We start from the raw sequence: 19,524 nt of genomic DNA on the forward strand, positions 1-19,524 counted from the left end.
GCAGACACCAATACTTAAAATTTTATCTTGACACTGTACTTTAAATTTTGTCCCCTATCTTTGCTTTCATTTACCAATATTTTCAAATTTTCAAGTATCCTTTTTATCTCAATGTATCCCATTCTCCCAGGCTTCACACAGAATTCAGTGCATAAAACTATTACGACCAGTATTGTGTCAGAATGGTTATTTCAAATAATTCAAGCCAATCGCACTCAAATCTGCACCTCCTTTCATTTAAAAGAAACTGTGTTAGAAAAATGAACATTTGCTTCAGTTGCTGCTGAGACTCTGCAAACAATTGAGAAATTAAAGTCCTAGAAAATGAGAACTCCTGACAGGCAAGTGATATGGACAGATGCAGAAGAAATGGTCTTTGGCACCTCTGAGATCCCATCCTGATATATCAGAAATTTCTACCCACCAAACGTTAATAATTACATGTCACTATTACTATCCTTAATTTTCCTGGAGCCACTTTGCTACATGACTCTCTCACGGAAAATTGAGAATTTTCTGTAAATAATCTTGTGTTTATATTGAAATCCTTCATCTGTTTACACCAATTAAATTTCAAAATAATGGCATGTGGTATGCAGTACATATATTATGAATTGATAGTTTCCTAGGTTCAAAAGAGAAACTTCATGCTAGAAAATGTCTGAATAGTTTTCTTGGAACCACAACTGAGGATTAATGGTAGCAAAACATAGGAGATATTTATGCCTTCTGGGTCAGCTCAAGTGTTAAAACATATAAGGCAAGCATTGATGAATTATGGTGCTGCAAAGCCAAGATTTTAAGAAACAATCATGTGGCTTTATTTAAATAAGGTTAGCTATATGACTTTACTAGAGAAAAAGCTGTTCACTGATTTGCTTTTGACATAGCTGAGGATTCTGCCAGGGCCCCTAGAGCAATGTCTCCCAGCAGCTTTCAGCATTAAACATCTCTATACACGTCATCCATCATGCTAGCAGAGGAAACTGAGACAGGGGCACGAAAAGGACCTTCTTACGGAGTAACACATTCACACACAGTGAGGGCCAGGGTGCTACCACAATTAGCAGATGGACAAATGGAAGCACAAACAGAAAAGTGCCCATAAGCAAAACAGATTTGAACCAGTCCTTATTATGCCAGACAGCAAAAACAATAAAAATCTACAGGAGTTAGCAATATTGTTGGCAAAGAACATTTAAATGAGAATATAGATGATAAGACAACATAGGAATCACTGGCTAAACAGAAAGCAGAGGATGTTGGTGCTGCCTAGTACCGTGCACGTCCGTGCGTGCTCACACACACACACACACACACATACACACACACACATACACACAGTATGAAATAAGACTGTTTATGAAGCTGCTAAAGACTAGGAAAGGAGACAAAAAGGTTATTAACTCTATTAACCAGCTTGTTATAAGTCCTTGAAAAATAACCCAAAAAGTCTAAGATCCAAGTTAAAACTATATGGGGACTTAGGTAGCTCACAAAGACACTGCAGGAACATCTGAGCTTTCTAATGTAACTTACTGGGCAAATACGCTACACGATGCAATTTTCTTCCTATTAGATAAGAGGTGACTATTGGATCCTAAAACTTAAACTACATTAGGTGCACCTAAATGGTTTTCGCATTCAGATTGCATTAAAACTGAATTACAATAACCACTTTCTGAATTGCTTGGTACTTCTTTTCTCTATAATGAGAATATTAATAGTGAATATCTTCATGCAATCAAATACATCCATTGCTCCATTTGATTCAGTATTATGGAATGGAACATTAAGAGATCTTCCTAATTGATTTCACAAAGAGCATCAAGTAGGAACATGTTGTAGCAAACTGCTTTGGGAGCATATCATCAGGTAGAAAGACAGGCAAAAAGCAAGCAAATACAAACTGGGGCAAATAGCACGTCTCTTTAGGATATGCCAATACTCCTTCCCTCGAGAATGTGATGGGCCACTAACAAATGCAGGCAACATGCACATCACATATCACCCACTGTCATATAAACACATAGTGCCACAACTCACCACATGTCACACGTCATCACATAGCACATAGCACTACATATCACACATTACATGTTACACATTACCACATATCACATAACACACATCAATACATACCACATGTATTACACAGCACCACATATCATTTACTGCCATATAACATATAGATTGCCTTGTATCATATGGCTTGACATATAATATAGACCTACATATCACACAACAACACATATCATGCATTGCCACATATCTCCAAATTTCACTAGCACCACAGAGCATACATCATACACTACCACATACCAATTTGCATACCATATCATCACAAATCATATACCACATAGCACCTCAAATCATATATCATCATATATCATCAAAAATTACATATTTTATTAGCACATGTAATTATCTCCTGCCTCACATAATCACATTACAATATATACCATATGTCACATGTTCATTCAGAGACTTTCTATCAGGCAAAATCTTTTTAAATTTTTTTAATTTAAGTAATTTATTCAGATTACATCTCAATTGTTATCCCCTCATTTGTATCTTCTCTTTCCCCACTCCCTCCCTCTTTCACCCTATTCCCCTCCCCTAGGTTTGTGACAGAAGGTGACCTCCTCCTCCACCATATGATCACAGCCTATCAGGTCTCATCCTGGTAGCCTGGTTACCCTTCCTCTGTGTGCCACCAGGCCTCCCCACCAAGACGAATTGGTCAAATAGGGGCCACCAGATTTCATGTCAGAGTTAGTCCCTGCTGTCCCCACAACTGTGGAGAATGTGCTGTCCAAGGCTATATATGAATAGGAGGTCTAGGTTTACCACATGCATTGTCCTTGGTTGGTACAGTAGTTTGAGCAGACCCCCCTGGATCCAGATTTGTCAGCCTCGATGGTCTTCTTATAAGTTTCTAGGATCCTCTGGATCTTTCTCTTTGTCCATTCTCCCTTACCTCTCTCACCTGGATTCCTAATAAGAAGACCCAGCATCTCTCCCAATCTCTTTCTGAGTGAAGACTTTCAGGAGACATCCCTGTTGAGCTAGTGTCCAATTATAAGTGAGTATATACCATGTGTATTTTTCTGGGACTGGGTTAACTCACTTAGGATGATAATTTCTAGTTCCATCCACTTGCCTACAAATTTCAGGATTTTCTTAGTTTAAATAGCTGAGTAGTATTCCACAGTTTCTTTATCCATTCTTTGACTCAGGGATATCTAGGTTGTTTCCAGATTCTGGTTGTTACGAATAAGACTGCATTGAACATGCTAGAGCATAAAAGTTTTGTATGGAAAAATCATGACCAAGTTTTCTACTTCATTGATTGAATATTGGATATTTTATCAGAAGTGACTGTAATTTAATGCTTCATGTTTATGTGTATTTCTTACCATGAAATTAATAATACTTATCTATTATGAGTTTAAAGTCTTTTAATGTATAAAACCAATTTTAACTCTCAATGAAAGCCAGTGTTGTTTAACTGAAAAATATATAAACTATACTTGCATGATTGTACCCTTTAAATATCCTTTTTGAGCATGTAAACATATTTGGAAAATGAATGCCTGTATCATCATCTTCCATCTTGTCAGAATTTCACAAAATGATGGTGTCCATGGCAACCAGAATGCAGATCAAGAAATGCAACAAAACCAATATTCAGCAAACCTCTGTACCTCTTACTAACCAATATCACGTGCCACAGCAACCTTTTATAGTGTAAACTTTCAGTATATAATAAGATACTGAAATTTTAAAATAGTGACTTGTACTCCTTGTAAAAGGCAAGCCTACTTTAAGCTGTTTATACTAAGAACTGGCTTCAGAGGTGGAGAGGGACCTCAGCAAGTAAAAGAGTACTTTCCCCTCTTCCACAGGACACGGGTTTGTTTTCCAGCATCCCTGCCTGCAGCTGACAAGAATTAAAGGATCCAACACTCCTTTCTTGTTTCCATAGCCCTCTACTCACAACTGCTTATACACCAACAAACACGCACATTTACATAGAAAACAAACAAGCAAACAAAAAAACAGAAATACAAAGTGATTCCATTTTAGACTACAACCCTGTAACTCTAAAATCACTGATTCAGGATCAGCATACCCACAGACACAATGCCGACTTCTCAGCTGGTTGAACAACAGCTTAAAACAGGACATCAAAATAAAATGTAAGTGACACAGGTCAAACACCCAAGGCAGTAGATAGTAGTGACTTGTTGAATAATAATAAGTTTGAACAAACTAACTGTACATCCATACATTACCACTTTTCTCATATGCTGTGGCGTCTGGACAGCTATCTGTACTTTGAAGAACTTGGATTATATCTCACAGCCTGGAATCTTAAAGAGCAACTTACTGTTTGGAAGGCTCGGGACATTTTGGTTCTTCTAGCGTCTGCGTTTCTCTTGTCGGGTCCACTGTGCTAAGAAGGACAGCTGCACACGACATTACGGAGTGGCAGGAATCTTCCCGGCAAACTGCAGTTTGAAAACAATTCATTGCAAGTGTTAAAATCACTCAGTGCCTGTTCTCGTGTTCCTTACTTCGCTTTTATATTTTCAGTCAAGTTCGTGAATAATTTCAACAAAAACATTAACTAATTATTAAAGTATCCCTAGCTCTCTTTGCACACTATTTCCCCTATCTACTTGTACAACCCTGAGCTATTTAACTTAGCTTTATAGCCACAGTGAAAAAAAAAAGTATGCCTAACATTTAGCAGCTGAAAACAAGTTTTTTGTTGAACAGTAAGTAAGAAGTATATGCCATGGCGCATGTAGCTCATGAAGCTCCACAAGGAAAATCCAGTTGCTTCATCAAGACCAAGATCAAGAAACTCACGCATTAGCACATGCCTACTTCCTGTGGTCTCCTCCTTGTCCTGCTATAGCCCCAAACTCACCTACTGTCATCATAATGTTAGCATGAAGCAGCTTGTGTTTCTAACCTTTCTGCAATGGGGTCATAACCTTCATCATCATGCTTAAAATGATGGTGTATTTTGTTCCATGTGTGTTTGTAAGATCTACCCACAAAATGTACTGTTAGCTTACTGTGGTGGCAATGTAGCTTTCCTTTGTTTATATCATTCAATTGTAAGAAACACAAGTTACTTCCAGTTGGGGGCTATTTTATTAGCTATAAATATCCTTGGTTGTTGCTGTTGCCATTGTTGTTGTCTTGGGTTTGTGTGTGTGTGCGTTGTTTTTTGTTTTTTGGGTAGTTTTTGTTTGTTTGTTTTGGTGTTGGTTTTGGTTTTTTGTTGTTTTTGTTTTTGTTTTTGTTAGCTACATATAAAAATTTGTCCCAGAAAAGCTTCTAGAAGCTATAAATGTTCACAGGATACACCAATGATTGTATTCTGCATACTAGATCCCAGTCAACAGTTCTCCATGGCTATTATACATTCCTCTAAACAGCTGTATGGATTGACTCACATCCACAAAACACTTGATTTTACAGGTTTTCCCATTGAATTTTTATAGTATAATAATAATACATCACTGAGTAACAAATCCATACAAATTTTGTTTAAGACACTCACTTATTACCTCAAAACTCTGTAGGTGGTAAGTCTGGATGAGCTGAACACACGTCTCCACTTTGTGTCTCAAGAAGAAACTGTTTGGCTGCACATCTATCAAAAATTTCTATGAGCCAAGCACTGAGGCCCAGGGAGTGGCCTGGATAAATATCATTTTCCTTGCCACTGCCTACAGTTCATCTTGATATTTACCCCATTTCTATATTTAAAAAAAAATACACTCCGTGTGGAAATAATCCAGACAAATTAATCTCAGTTTGTGGAGGTTAACATTGCTTGCAATTAGACAAGATCTGGAACCCTATAGAAGCTGAGCCTCTGAGCACATTTGTTAGGAATTGCATTTATGAGGTTAATGAGATGGGAAGACCAACTCTGAATTTGGGCAGCACCATTCCATGGCTGGGGTTCTGGACTGCATAAAGTGAGAAAGGGAGTTGGACAGGGCGGTTCATCCATCTGTTTTCTTCTTCACCATTGTAGATACAGCAAGCCCTTAGGCTCTAGCTATCATGACTGCCCTTACCATGGTGTCCTGAACCAAGATCTTTGGAGCTAAGTAAACATTTTCTTCCTGAAGCTGACATTGTGAAGGTATTTTGTTACAGGAACCGAACTAGGTTGTTGAGAACTTGCTTGCTTCCTGTGAGAGAAAACCAGGGCTCCAGTTTCTAAGAACAATCACGTGTCATCTTAGAATTCTGCCTCACACAGCTATTCACTTAAGAATGCAGTCACATTATATATCTTTAACCTATATGTTTCTGATAGCTAAGTGTATATGTATATAGTCCTCATTTTATGTGATTCTAATTTATACAAATTGTTTTTAATCTCTTTTGTTAAGTAACAGCAACTACTCAAAAATATTGCTCAAAATACTGTCAGCACAATGTATCATCTTTAATTGTATGAAGTCTAAGTTTCCCTGCTTCTCTTCAGTCTACACTCCACCATGTAAAGAACACATTCAGACCACAATCAGTGTGTGTGTGCCCATTTTCAGGGTCTGATGACGACTGGTCACTGGGCACCAGCTATTGAGCATAACTTAGTGATGAACCCATGCAGAATTTTCTAAATGAAGATAGTCCAAAGAGAGAAACTTCCCAAGAAAAAAAATGAAAATATGCGAAAGAAACAAACACCAAAAGAGCCGGAAGGATATCTGAATTAAATGGAAATGCTGTCCCTCCTTGATCCAAATACTCATTTCATGAACTAAATGATGACAGAACAAAGTGTCCTCTTACTCAATGCAGCAAGAAGCAAATAAGAAAAACAATATAGGAGAGTGAAAGTGATGTCACAGATAGAACACGGGAATGCCCATCAGCCCAGACCATGATTACAAACAGAAACTGCAACCCATGGTCTTGCATTAGGGATGTTCTTGGGACTAGAGCATTAAGGATGAGTACATGGCCAGCACAAGCTGAAGTATATCTAAAATAATCTCCCAATACTTCTTACACAAAAGGATAAAACAGTGTCTAACATGTGTTAAAGAGAGGCTCTGGTTCTTTTGCTATCTCCAGAAAACCAGCAAATACTTAATTAAATCTAGTATTCTATTCAATTTTAGGATTAACTTTACAACAAACAATCCCAACAAACTGAGTGGTAATATTATAGTTTAACATAACATTAGAGCAGTATTAAAGTTTAAATTTATATTATAGTCTTCAACCAGAATAGTGGTTCTTGGCTGTTGAGATAAAACACTGACCAAAAATAAAAAATAAAAAATAAAACCACACACACACACACACACACACACACACACACACACACACACACACGCACAAAGAGAAAGTGTTTATTAGACCTACGTATCTTACCTAATTTTCTTATACTCCCCAGAACGACCTGCACAGGACTAGTATTGCCCAGAGTGAGCATCTGTCTATCAGCAATCAAGACGACGGCCCATTGACAAGCCCCACACAACAGACAGAAGGAGGTAAATCTTCAGCTGAGAGTCCTGATTCCCAAGTGACTCTAGCTTGTGTCAAGTTGAGAAAAACCAACCAACACAAGTACCTTTAAATTTCATGTATCATAAGACACTAAAATTAGTGCGACTAATTCATAATATAAAAGTAAGTAATAAGGAAATGGTAACTTTTCAAGCAAAACTATGTCACTGCTGCATTCCAAAGGCAGAAATTAAAGAACAGAGAAATAGATATTAATAAGAAGAATATTCTGGAAAAGACATTTTTCAAGATCAAGTGTATACTTAAAATGCAGAGTATCTTTTAGTTATCACAATGGAGGCTCCTCCAAGTAGGAACTGGATATATCTCCAACATGGGTATTATCGAGTTTCATCACCTACAAACTTTCAGAACAAGATAAGTTTAATAAATGGAACAATATATTTTATGAATATATACCTTAATGATACAGATTAAGATGAAAGTTCATAAAAATTCCCACTGTCTCTGTGGTGTAATTATATACTTTTATAGAGAGTTACTAAATTTTTATTCACTTAAGGAACATTATAAAATGATAAGGGTATTAGTGGTATCAGAAAATAACACTGATCTGGTATTTCTTATACAATATCATACAAATTCCTACTTAAGGTAAAAAAAAATTAAATGTGCTTAAAATGAAAATTGATATGTTGCTGGAATATGAGAGAAAATTAAACTCTAAAAGTATTACATAAAATGAGAATCATGACTATTAAGAAAAATACCTGTATGTTAATATTCATAAATAAAGATAATAATACATTTTTCATTTATTGCAGTTGTAAAATCAGATGTTTCATAAATAAGTGTCCAAATTTTTCAACTTTCAGAATAAACTTGATTGAAAGTTAACTAAAGGTGACAATATCATGTTTGCAGAATGTAGTGAGTGTTCACTGTGCATCTCTCAACTCTTAACAGACAAGCTCCTTCCTGCAGTGCATGGAGATTAATAGAGAAGAAAAACTGGACAGAGAACAGGAGACTTGGGAACACTCAGCCATAATCGGGAGGTGTTAATCACATCCCTCCTATCAGAGCTCAGAGATCTATGAGGAAGAGGAGGCAGAAAGCTTGTAAGAGCCAACACACACACACACACACACACACACAGAGTAAGTTTTAGGCCACAAGAAATAGGCTTTAACTGATCATAAGGTTATGATCAGCAGCAACAGAAAGTGATTGGCACTAGGAGGCACAGTTTTTTAAGAGCATAACTCAGGACATTTGAAGAGACATTTGATCTCCTAAGTTTATGTATTAGTGTTCCAGGTTTCAGCACTATGCTTCCCAAATAAATTGATTCCCTAAAACTTTGTTTCTATTAGCCAGATTTCTAGAGACAAAAATAAAAGTTCTCATAGTGTAAATTCTGCCCATCACCACATGGCATTTTTGACCTCATGTGATTCTTGTTTGACTGGCTGGGTAGAACAGCATTGGCCCTTTCTTGTTTTTCAAAGCGTCCAGGGAAGCAAAAACAGTCACAATCTATGTTTTTTTCACACTTGTTGGTATTTGTAAAAATAACATTAACTACTGATGTCATCAAGACGGTTGACAGAACATGGCAGGTATTTGTTGCATTGAACTATATGCTTTCATTGTCCAACCTTGTTTGGCATGATAATTTTGGAAGTGATGTTTTTAACTCCCTTTGCCATATATATCACTACAACTTAATGTAAAATACTGTGATTTTTTAGGTTTTGGTTTTTTTTATATGTTTTAGAATAAATTATCTAGTGACAAAACTTTCAAATGAATATACCCTAGAGGCAAATTGTTCAGCTGAATACACCTTACATTAGAATGCATTTTCAGATCACATTTATCTGTATCCTTCATTAAGTTTCCACTCAGGATGAATAGTATGTTCAGCTTGGGATATAATAATAATTAAATAACTATATCTGTACATGAGCATCATGAAATAGAGGCTTTATAAGTATACAAACTAGCTCTGTTTTTTATAATGAGGCACTAACTTGACTAGGCTGAAGAGTCATTACTAGCACTCAGGCCAATACTGCTGCAAATACATTTTCTACATGTGTCTATAGTCCAAAAATACGTAGACTTTAAGGTAGAGAATTATTCTAGATAACCTCAGTGGGAACAACTCAATCAATCAAAATGACTAACTGCAGAGTTGAGGATAATGAAGACAAAGTGCTTCCCATGTGAGAATCCACCATCACCTGATGTCATGTCTACAGACCCCAGGCTAGCTGGCTGACAGCCACAGAAGAGAATCCTTTGTTCAAAAATCAAACACTAAGTCTAATATCTCATGTTGGTACTACTATCATTTGGGAGGTGAAGCCAGAGCTCAAGGACACATTCACCCAAGTAAAGGAGTTGAAATGCATTTTAGTCTACATATGACCTTCTCTCAAGCAAACAAAAGTCTTCTTCTTATGTCCTCCTTATACATCCTAGTCAATATCTCATTTGAATTGACATCCTAGACTTTGAGCTTCTACAATGGAATGTGACAAAATCATCTTAATCTAGAATTAAATGTGATTTTCAATATGTGCAGATAAAGATGTAAGCCACTGTGAAACTGTTAGAAGGCAAGCGGGGGAAACAGGGGCATATGTATAGTCCTTACTCTCACAGTCCATGCTGTACAAAGGAATCAGCATGAACACAGGATGGACAGCTTACTGCACACAGTTATGACCTCCTGCTGCGATAACTCCCCTATGCAGATGGCCCTGGAGGAGAACAGGGCTGAGAGCGACAGACACTAACTACACTCCACCTCTCCTGAAGCACTTGAGTGTAGCCATCCAGGAATGTGGGGAGAGCACAGGGAGATAAAGACACAGACATCACAAGACTCAGAGTGTGGCTGCTAGAGGGCAAGACAGTCTGACATGTGATTGATTACCATTTTTCGTCCCATCCCCAAAACCCTGCTGGATAGGGATAAATTTGGAAGGTTGTTCTGCTGGTTTGATTGTTCTTAGAATGTTGTGTAACAGTCTTTCTTCTTTCTGAATGAAGTTCAACTTTCAATGTACGCTGAATAAAACACAACTTGCTGTGCTTCCTGTGTCTGCCCAGTGTTGTTGGTGGTGGTGGGCGGCATGGCTTCAGGAATACAGTTGAAGTTACATAATGCGGAGGGAGGAACAAGTTTTGCTATAATACAGCATTCATAGAACTCGACCATACCTGGTCAGGGTGACCATGGGCTAGAGAAGATAAAGATGAAATAGTTGTCTTAGTAATTGAAAGCACGGTTAGGGTAACCTACATACAGGAAGCACAAAACCCGCCATCATTCAGTGCAAGCCTGGCATAAAGATGCACCAGAAATATTTGTTGGATGAATAAGAAAATGAAGTGAAACATTTAGGGGAATAAAGGTGCCACTTGCCACAAGGAAGGGTGTGGTAACAGGCAATAATGTGGGAGAGAAATGTCTTCAACTTTTGAGAAATTCAAAAAACTCAATATACTCTTGGCCTAGATAAGACAGAAAAAAAATAAAGATCAGTGTAGAGATATAGGTCATTGCCAGGACTGTAAAAAGGTGTCAATGACTCTACATTAGAATTTGATCCTGAGGTTAATAGGAATTGAGATCAATTATTCAATAAATATGCAACAAGATTGGCTTTCTGTTTTCTACAGCTGGCGCGGGGAATCCATGCAGACAAGAGCAAGATGGGCTGAGAATTGAAGGCCACGCTACTGCAATGAAAATATGGGAGGCACCGAGAGCACCCAAGCACTGACGAATAGTGCACTGCAAAGGAGAGACAGGTCTTGAATGGGAATTCAGAGGTTAGCATGGCTATTCCAGGTTCACAGGTACAGATTACAATTATGTGTTTCTTTTATTAGGACAAAATACAAATCTCAACATATAATGAAAACAAAGGACACAGTTAAGTGCAGATATATGAGAAATGGCAGAAATCCTGATAGAAGACCTTCAAATAGATTGGGAAGCCATTTTTTAAGAATTTAAACAGTTTAGAAACACCTTATTTGATAACAGTGTAAATTTGACAATTTTCAAGAAGTTCAAGAAATTGTTCATATCTTGATGTAATAACTAAATAGAGATGGAAATAATTATAACCAGGAAGCTATGGAAAAACCAAGAAATATAAAACACAACACTGAATACAGCCAGGCTCTTTTCACAGGGCCCACGCTTGGGTCCCATATTGTCGTCCAATAGCTTTTCATCTTGTAACAATCTTTATGTAGTTATTAAATTTACCATAAAATTTGTTTCTTTAAACTGCATTATTCTAACCAATCTATGCTCATTTTTATGCCTCAGCTTTTGAATACCCCTTCTACATTTTACAAATTTTTCATTATTAAAAAAAATAAACTAAAAATTTAACATAATCAGAAATGAAAAAAAGAAAAAGGAAATAAATTTCTTTGTATAGTTACATACTTTACCATTGTGACTCACACACTTTAGTATGATTAAGGAAGGCAAAAATGAATCCTGTACCTACAAATGTAAGCTGAAACAGTCAATGGTTTCTAAATCTTGAGCATGCAACAAGCAAAATTTCCTCAGAAGCAGATGCTGTGGTACATGCCTATAACCCCACACCACAGGCTGAGGCAGGAAGCCCATAAGTTGAAAGTCAGTCCAGACTATATGGATATATAGATAGCTGTAGGGCTACATATTAAGTTCTCTCTCTCTCTCTCTCTCTCTCTCTCTCTCTCTCTCTCTCTCTCTCTCTCTCTCTCTCACACACACACACACACACACACACACACACACACACAGAGCTTGAGTAAGTAGTTTATGAAGAAAACACTATTTTTATTAACACCTAGAAACTAATATCTAATAGCCATTATGGACTGAATTGTATCCCCCAAGTCATTCATATGTGAAAGTCTTAAGCTTATCAACTCAAGAAGGTGACTACTTGTGGAGATAAGGTCTTTAGAGAGGAATTGACTTGACAGGGGTCACTGTAGAGAGCAATGCGCCTGGCGTCTTCTAACTGAACACAAGGAGATGGTGAGTAAGGTGCTCTGCAGCCTTCCATAGAGAGTTGTGATGGTAACATTAGTATCACACAGTTCCAAACTGGCCTGCATCTTTGACACGAATTCCACATAGGATGTCAGCATGATGTTAACATCTGTATCTGGTCACCTCTGAAGGACAACTAGACACAAGTTAATGAAAGGAACAAACTTTGTTTTTTAACTTTCTATTACATTGGCATTATTAATTTTCGAAAGATGAAAACAGAAATATTCATCATTTCCTCTTTACTTGTAATCCAATCTTGAGCGGCAAGATCTCTGTTTCTCCTTTGGACCAGTGTGGACTTCTGTGAGGCATATTGAGGAAGTTAGCGATGTGTAATTTTAGACAGCAGGTCATATACCTGTTTCTAGCTCTCTAGGACACTTATTAGGAAGTCTAGCCATATGTACATTCTATATATGTCCCACCGAGTCCCTCAGCCAATAGTCATAAGGAGGCATGCTGGTGAGTGCTTTATCCTCTCACTGATGCTTTAACAACAAAGAAGCAGGGGAAATTTCCTTCATGAAGCTTGAATTTCCTGCTCACAAGTGGTGTTGACTGTTCAAGCAACAAACTTTAGGAAATGTTATTAAATGTCAACAAAAAATAGAGCTGTATAGAATACTCACATATATATATATATATATATATATATATATATATTATAGAAAGATTATAGATATAGATGACATAGATAGTATCACTCTGATCAAGTTAGGTCCTCGCTGATTCTGTTACTTCAATGACACAGGAAAAGACATCTTTCCATCAAATAAATGTTTTCATATGTTACATATATGGTGAATTAACTGAACAATAATTTCAAGGTACTGATAATGTTTTTAAGCGCATTCCTGGTTAATACTATGGAAGTAAGAAATAGTAAAGGCATTTTGATTCATATCTGTGTTTGCAGTCTGCAGTTATATGCATACACACATATGAAACAGAGGATATTCTCCTAGAACAACTACAGCAAAAAGAAGTCTGACAAATGTTCTGTCTTAATCACTTGTGCTTTTCATCTCAAACTTAGAGCTGCAGTGACTCTGCTGCAGAATCTACGTGCACGCGTCAGCTCTACCATTCAGGACAACACTGTGAGTTTTCCAGCCCTGCAACGAAATCACAGTTGTTACCCATTCTGGGCAAACATTTGCGACAAGTCCTATATTATCCAAATAAAGTTTAACCTCACATGGCTGTAATCAGATAGCCTACAATTTAGAACACACAAATATATAGAAGAAAAGAAAGGTGTTTGACATTTCAATATAGAAATAGTTTGCAAAGTGTGTAACACAAGCAATAGTCAAAGTACTTAAGGGGAAGGAGGCTGGATCAAAATGTATTGTTCCTGTCCTTTTTGGCGAAGCCAGTCAAAACTACAAATTATTGAAAACATAACCTACTTGAGTTTGTCAAAGAATTCAAAAATAACAAATAGCCAAAACACTAAGAATGTAACATTTACATAATTCCTGATTGTTTCATGGTTCTTCTTGTTATAAGTTGTTTATTGCATATATGTATAATAATATAAATGTACATGTAAAAAATAATCAAAAATACATTAAAGGTAGATACATATTTTTCAAATGTAACTGTCATAGAAGCATCATTGTAACCCGGTGTTTCATTACACTCTTTCAATATATTAAAACATTACCACAATATTTAAAAAATCCAAGATAAATATCACTAAGTAATGAATGCTATAATTTATAAAAAGTCATATTTAACCTTTCCGGTGGTGACCACCTCCCTATGAGAACATGTCTCTCATTAAGGACCTCCTTCATTCCTCTCCAGAAGAAGAGAAGAGGAGAAGAGGAAACACAAGAAAAAGCATCTGGTGCAGAGCCCGATTCCTACTTTATGAATGTGAAATGTCTGGGATGCTATAAAGTAACTGTGGTCTATAGCCATGGACAAACAGTAGGCTTGTGTGTCGGATGCTCCCATATTCTCTGTCAGCCTACAGGTGGAAAAACAAGTATGACAGAAGGATGCTACTTCTAGAGGAAGCATCACAGAAAGTAGTTAATTCAAGATGAGGGGAAACCACCCCAATAAACACATTTTGGATATAAAAAAGCCATATTTAAAAACTTACATTGGCTAGATCGGGGTAGGGGTTTGAAGTTTATGGCCTGTATTGTCCTTGGCTGGTGCCATAGTTTGAGCGGGATTCCTGGGCCCAAATCTGCCTATTGTAATGTTCTTCTTGTAGGTTTCTAGGACCCTCTGGATCCCCCTGGATGGGGAGACCTGGTGGCACTCAGAGGAAGGATAGCAGGCTACCAAGAAGAGATTTGATACCTTATGAGCATATAAAGGGGGAGGAAATCCCCCTCAGTCACAGTCATAGGGGAGGGGAGTAAGGGGAAAATGGGAGGGAGGGAGGAATGGGAGGATACAAGGGATGGGATAACCATTGAGATGTAATATGAATAAATTACTAAAAAAATTTAGATACAAAATCTTACAATAAAAGAAATATTACAATTAATAAACTGTAAAAAAATAATAACTGTTGAGTATAAATTTCCTAAAAATACTATCAGACAAAATCCTTCTGGCAGAGTATCTTTCTGAGTGTGTCCCATCCTTCACATTCTAGCCATCTTGTTCTTCCCTTTGGGTAGTTTGTTATGTGTTTATTGGTTCTCAGTGTAGTTAATACACAAATAATAGCAGTAGCATCGCAGCAATCTATCCTCTAGCCATTTTTTTCTTTCCTTTGTCCTTTGCCAAGGATACAAACCCATGATAGGTAAACACTCTACCACACAGACACACTCCCAGATGCAAGATATAATATATCATTTTATTGCATGTATAATCCAATTGGTCACTTTATATATTTACTACATGTAATTTAATATAACCATGAACAAAAAGTCTTCCACCCTTCTAGAAAAAATTTTTTTGGTGTTTGATCTTTTAAATTTTTATTTATGTGATGTGGATGTGCCTGAATGAGTGTTTTGCATGTCGATACAGGAGCCTCTGGAGTCCAGAAGTCAGGTCCATAGAACAGGAATTACAGGTGATTGTGAGCATCATAATTTGGGTGCTGAGAGTGCTCACTGTCACTCTCTGTCTCTGTCTCTCTGTCTCTATCGCTCTCTGTCTATCTCTGTCTATGTCTGTCTGTCTGTCTGTCTGTCTGTATCTATCTATCTATCTATCTATCTATCTATCTATCTATCTATCTATCTCCCTCTCTCCCTCCCCTCCCTCTCTGGCATTATATTTTCAATAGTCACAACAGTAGTAGTTGTATCATCCAATTTATGGTAAGAAAGAGCAAATATAGCAAATAGCAAATTCCTTCCTTCTTATATGCCAGAAATAGCAGAAGAAAAATCTCTTGTACTTGGTCTCTGTTTGTACAAATATATATATATATATATATATATATATATATATATATATATATATATATATCCAACTAATTATAGTCTTGAAGTTATTTAAACATATCATATGGATTATGGATCTAGGTACATGTGGATCTTCAGCACAGTACTTGTCTGGCATGAGCAAACTCTAGGTTCAGTGTTTAGTACTGCCCATTAGGTGAGGAAAAGCATCCACGTAAAATCACAGTGACTCCTTTTCTAAGAGCTAAGCCTGTTGTTAAAAGCAGACTGCAGTGGCTAGAGAGATGGCTCTGTTGTTAAGAGCATTTACTGCTCTTAGAAATGACCCAGAGTCTGTACCCAGCACCTATATAGAGGCTTACAACTGCCTGCAACTGCAGATTTGGGAGATTCTCTCACCTTTTTAGACTTTTGTGGACTCCCGCATGCTTGCAGTATAAAAACATACACTCAGGCATATGCACACATATCTAAAATAAAATAAATATTTTAAAATACCACGTTGTAGAACTCTATTCATATTCTTTTAAAATATACAGCTCCTTGTTCTTCAAACATAGCATAGCTAGTAGCACCATCCTCTCCTACCCACTCCTCATCTTTCCTGTTCTTGGTTCACTTCTTGCTCCACCTTTGATTTGAGAGAACAAGCATTATATGTATTGTAAATCTCTGTTGAAGAAATTACAGTGCATATACAAAGAATCCCAGACCATGAGACATAATTGATGAGTCCTTACTTCTGTACTTCTGACAGTTACTTAATTGGCTTCCCTCTGTAACGAATGGGGAGACACATCATCTGCATAATGCTCTTCCTCAGCTTTTAGAACTGAAATAAAATATTCAATTATCTGCTCTTGAAAGCCACTCTTTCCTCTGAATTTTGCTTATGAATAACAAATCATGAGGAAATGTGTACAGGTATCCTCCAATGTATGTGTTAAATAAAGCACAGCGCAGCTATACTGCTCAAGAACAGATGCTGAACTGGTGGAATTGCCTTTCTTCTGCCATCTTCCACCCTACTTCATATGAAGTCACTGGTGAAAATCAGGAGACACAAATATATCTATATAAACTGGCTCATTTATCCAGAGGGTGGCTAGCTATTGAGGCAAGGCAGGGCCCTGTAGGAAAATTTCAGGTTTTGCAAACAAATATTAAAAAGAAGAGAAATGAATTTCTTCTAGATTTAATCTATATGCTACTGCATATTGCAAGCTATATCCTTTCACTTTCGTGGGTAAAGTACTATAGAAACATTAATCAATTGTCCTAGATGTCTAGTAACATTATATGTACAAACTGTCCATGATAAGCACCCAAGAGTGCATTATTTCCATAGAACCACATGAGATTATGAAAGATGGGACATGGAACAAAAGATAAGGATGTCAGGAGATCTTTCAGGTTTACTTTAACTTCCAGGCCTATCCCCAGAGAGTGAGCAACTACACAGCTAGACACTGGCTTTTGGTTTAATACCATTTCTAAATACTAAGGGAAATTTGCAATTCCTTTTCTCAAACTTCATTAGTCTTCGTGGAAGTGTGGAAGTAATGGCTATATTTATGTAACTGCTATGAACAGATAATATTTACAACTACATAAAGCATACACAATTTAATTTGCATGCTATGCTGGACGAATGATTCCCAGGCCACAAAGATCTAAACGTACTTGTTGTACCCACAAACCTTTCTCAAACTCTCACTGGCATGACATTTCTGAAAAACTCTTCTCTGCCCAGAGAAAGTACCAGTCTTTAAAAATCTCTTTCATATGTGGAGTATGCAAAACCCTTGGTATGGAAAAATAGCCTGTGAATATTCATGACATTTCTGAGGTTTTGTATGACAACATTTCACAGAACCATGACAGAATTCCATTTTATGCACAGAATACAGCCTAGCTAGTCTCCTTCAGGTTGCTTCTGAGGAGAGAGCCCAAATATCTTGCCCTTTAATTTTTTTCTAAATAAGTACATAGCTGATAAAAGTAATTAATCTATATCAAACATAAACTGGTGATAAACTGTGTCAAGTATCAACACATTTATATGACTGTCAGGAGTATTAGATTCCTGCATTGCAAATATCATATAGTGATTAAATTTTGTGTGCTAAGTATGAGATATAATGCTTCAGGAACCATGTGCTCTCTTTTATTTCTGGACTAATGTTCATTGAGAATCATACTGGCCCATAATTTTTCACCATTTTGATTCAGGCATTTTCAAATATCTTCAGACAAAATATGACTCGAATAGTCAAATTCTCCTTTGCTTATGTGTATATGTTACTTATGCTTATATATTCTAAAGGCATAAACTGTCAGGTATTAGAAATATCAGTAATACTTTTCCAATTTACTATCACAAAATAAGGCTGCACAGTGAAGGCATTATTATGATTTCATTTTTTGTATCACTGGTACAAACAGTAGTAAATAGAAGCGAAGCTTTATGTCTTTATTCAATAATAGAAGATAAAAATGTAAACATTTTAGAAAGATGTGGCATTTTGATAAGTCAGCAACACCTAAATAGGTCTGAAAATTGGCAGCATCTAAAGATGTTATGGAGGCTGTGGCAGCAAGATATTACTAATATGGGAAGAATCCACTCTTTCTGGACACGGCTGTAATTGTGTCACAGACTGATTCTGGCTTTTTGCCTTCAGTTATCAATATATAGTCATCTCATTTTGCCTGAAAAATCAAGTCAAAAACCATATGTATGATATAGGAAATGTTTTCTCAGTGTTAGCAATAACACACTAACCACCACCTTCATTTTCTCCTAAGCATAGCTAATTACTAGTGTCTCCATAATAAAAAAAAAGATCAATTCTACAGTCTTTGTAGTAATTAATCACATAAACAACAGACACTCTTAAAATATAATACAAAGCTTAAAATTCCTAAAGTTTATATTTATAAATCTATATAATAGTTGTTTAAAATAATATGTGAATGCATATATTGTGTTCTGCCAATAATCTTCACTTTTTCCCACATTTAAACTTCATGAAGGCAGGGGCTAAGACAGTCTTGCATATAATTGTATTTTGATGAAAGTTCATATAACTTTTATTAAAGCTACAGAAATCATAAACTTATAGTTTATTATAGAAATAAACCAAAGAAAATATGATATATATTAGTGAAAACATTGCTATATATATATTTCATATGTATTCACAAAATAATGTGAAGAGTCCATACACACTCTGCACACATTTAGAAACCATAATGCCTCCACTGGTAGGGGTTCTGTGTGCCAGGGGAGCCGATAAAAGTCATTATTTTAGAAATCATATTTTAGAAATAATTTGTAACATATATTTACTACTATATAAAATCCATGGAATTTTGCCAATGAGTCACTTCTGTGAGTGAGAAACATACTAGACTGAGTCAGGAAACTTGATTCATTATTATAAATACATCTGAATTGATCTGCAGTTTTCTTTGTATGTGCACTGAATACTGGCACCTGCAATGCTTCTTATTGGCTTCCAAATG

The 19,524-nt window shown here is 36.5% G+C and overlaps 1 protein-coding gene across 5 annotated transcripts in view; it reads right to left on the reverse strand.

The window, feature by feature from the left end:
• Positions 1 to 19,524, reverse strand: part of CCSER1 (coiled-coil serine rich protein 1) — a 1,085,521-nt gene that overhangs the window by 838,103 nt on the left and 227,894 nt on the right. For all 5 annotated transcript variants that reach the window (XM_084787310.1, XM_084787312.1, XM_084787314.1 and 2 more), the window contains exon 5: positions 4,394 to 4,514. In XM_084787310.1, the coding sequence (XP_084643436.1) occupies positions 4,394 to 4,514 (121 nt within the window). The remainder of the gene's footprint in view (positions 1 to 4,393; positions 4,515 to 19,524) is intronic.

This window comes from Acomys minous (assembly GCF_964271855.1).
Source record: "Acomys minous genome assembly, chromosome: 6".
NCBI classification, from domain to species: Eukaryota; Metazoa; Chordata; class Mammalia; order Rodentia; family Muridae; genus Acomys; species Acomys minous.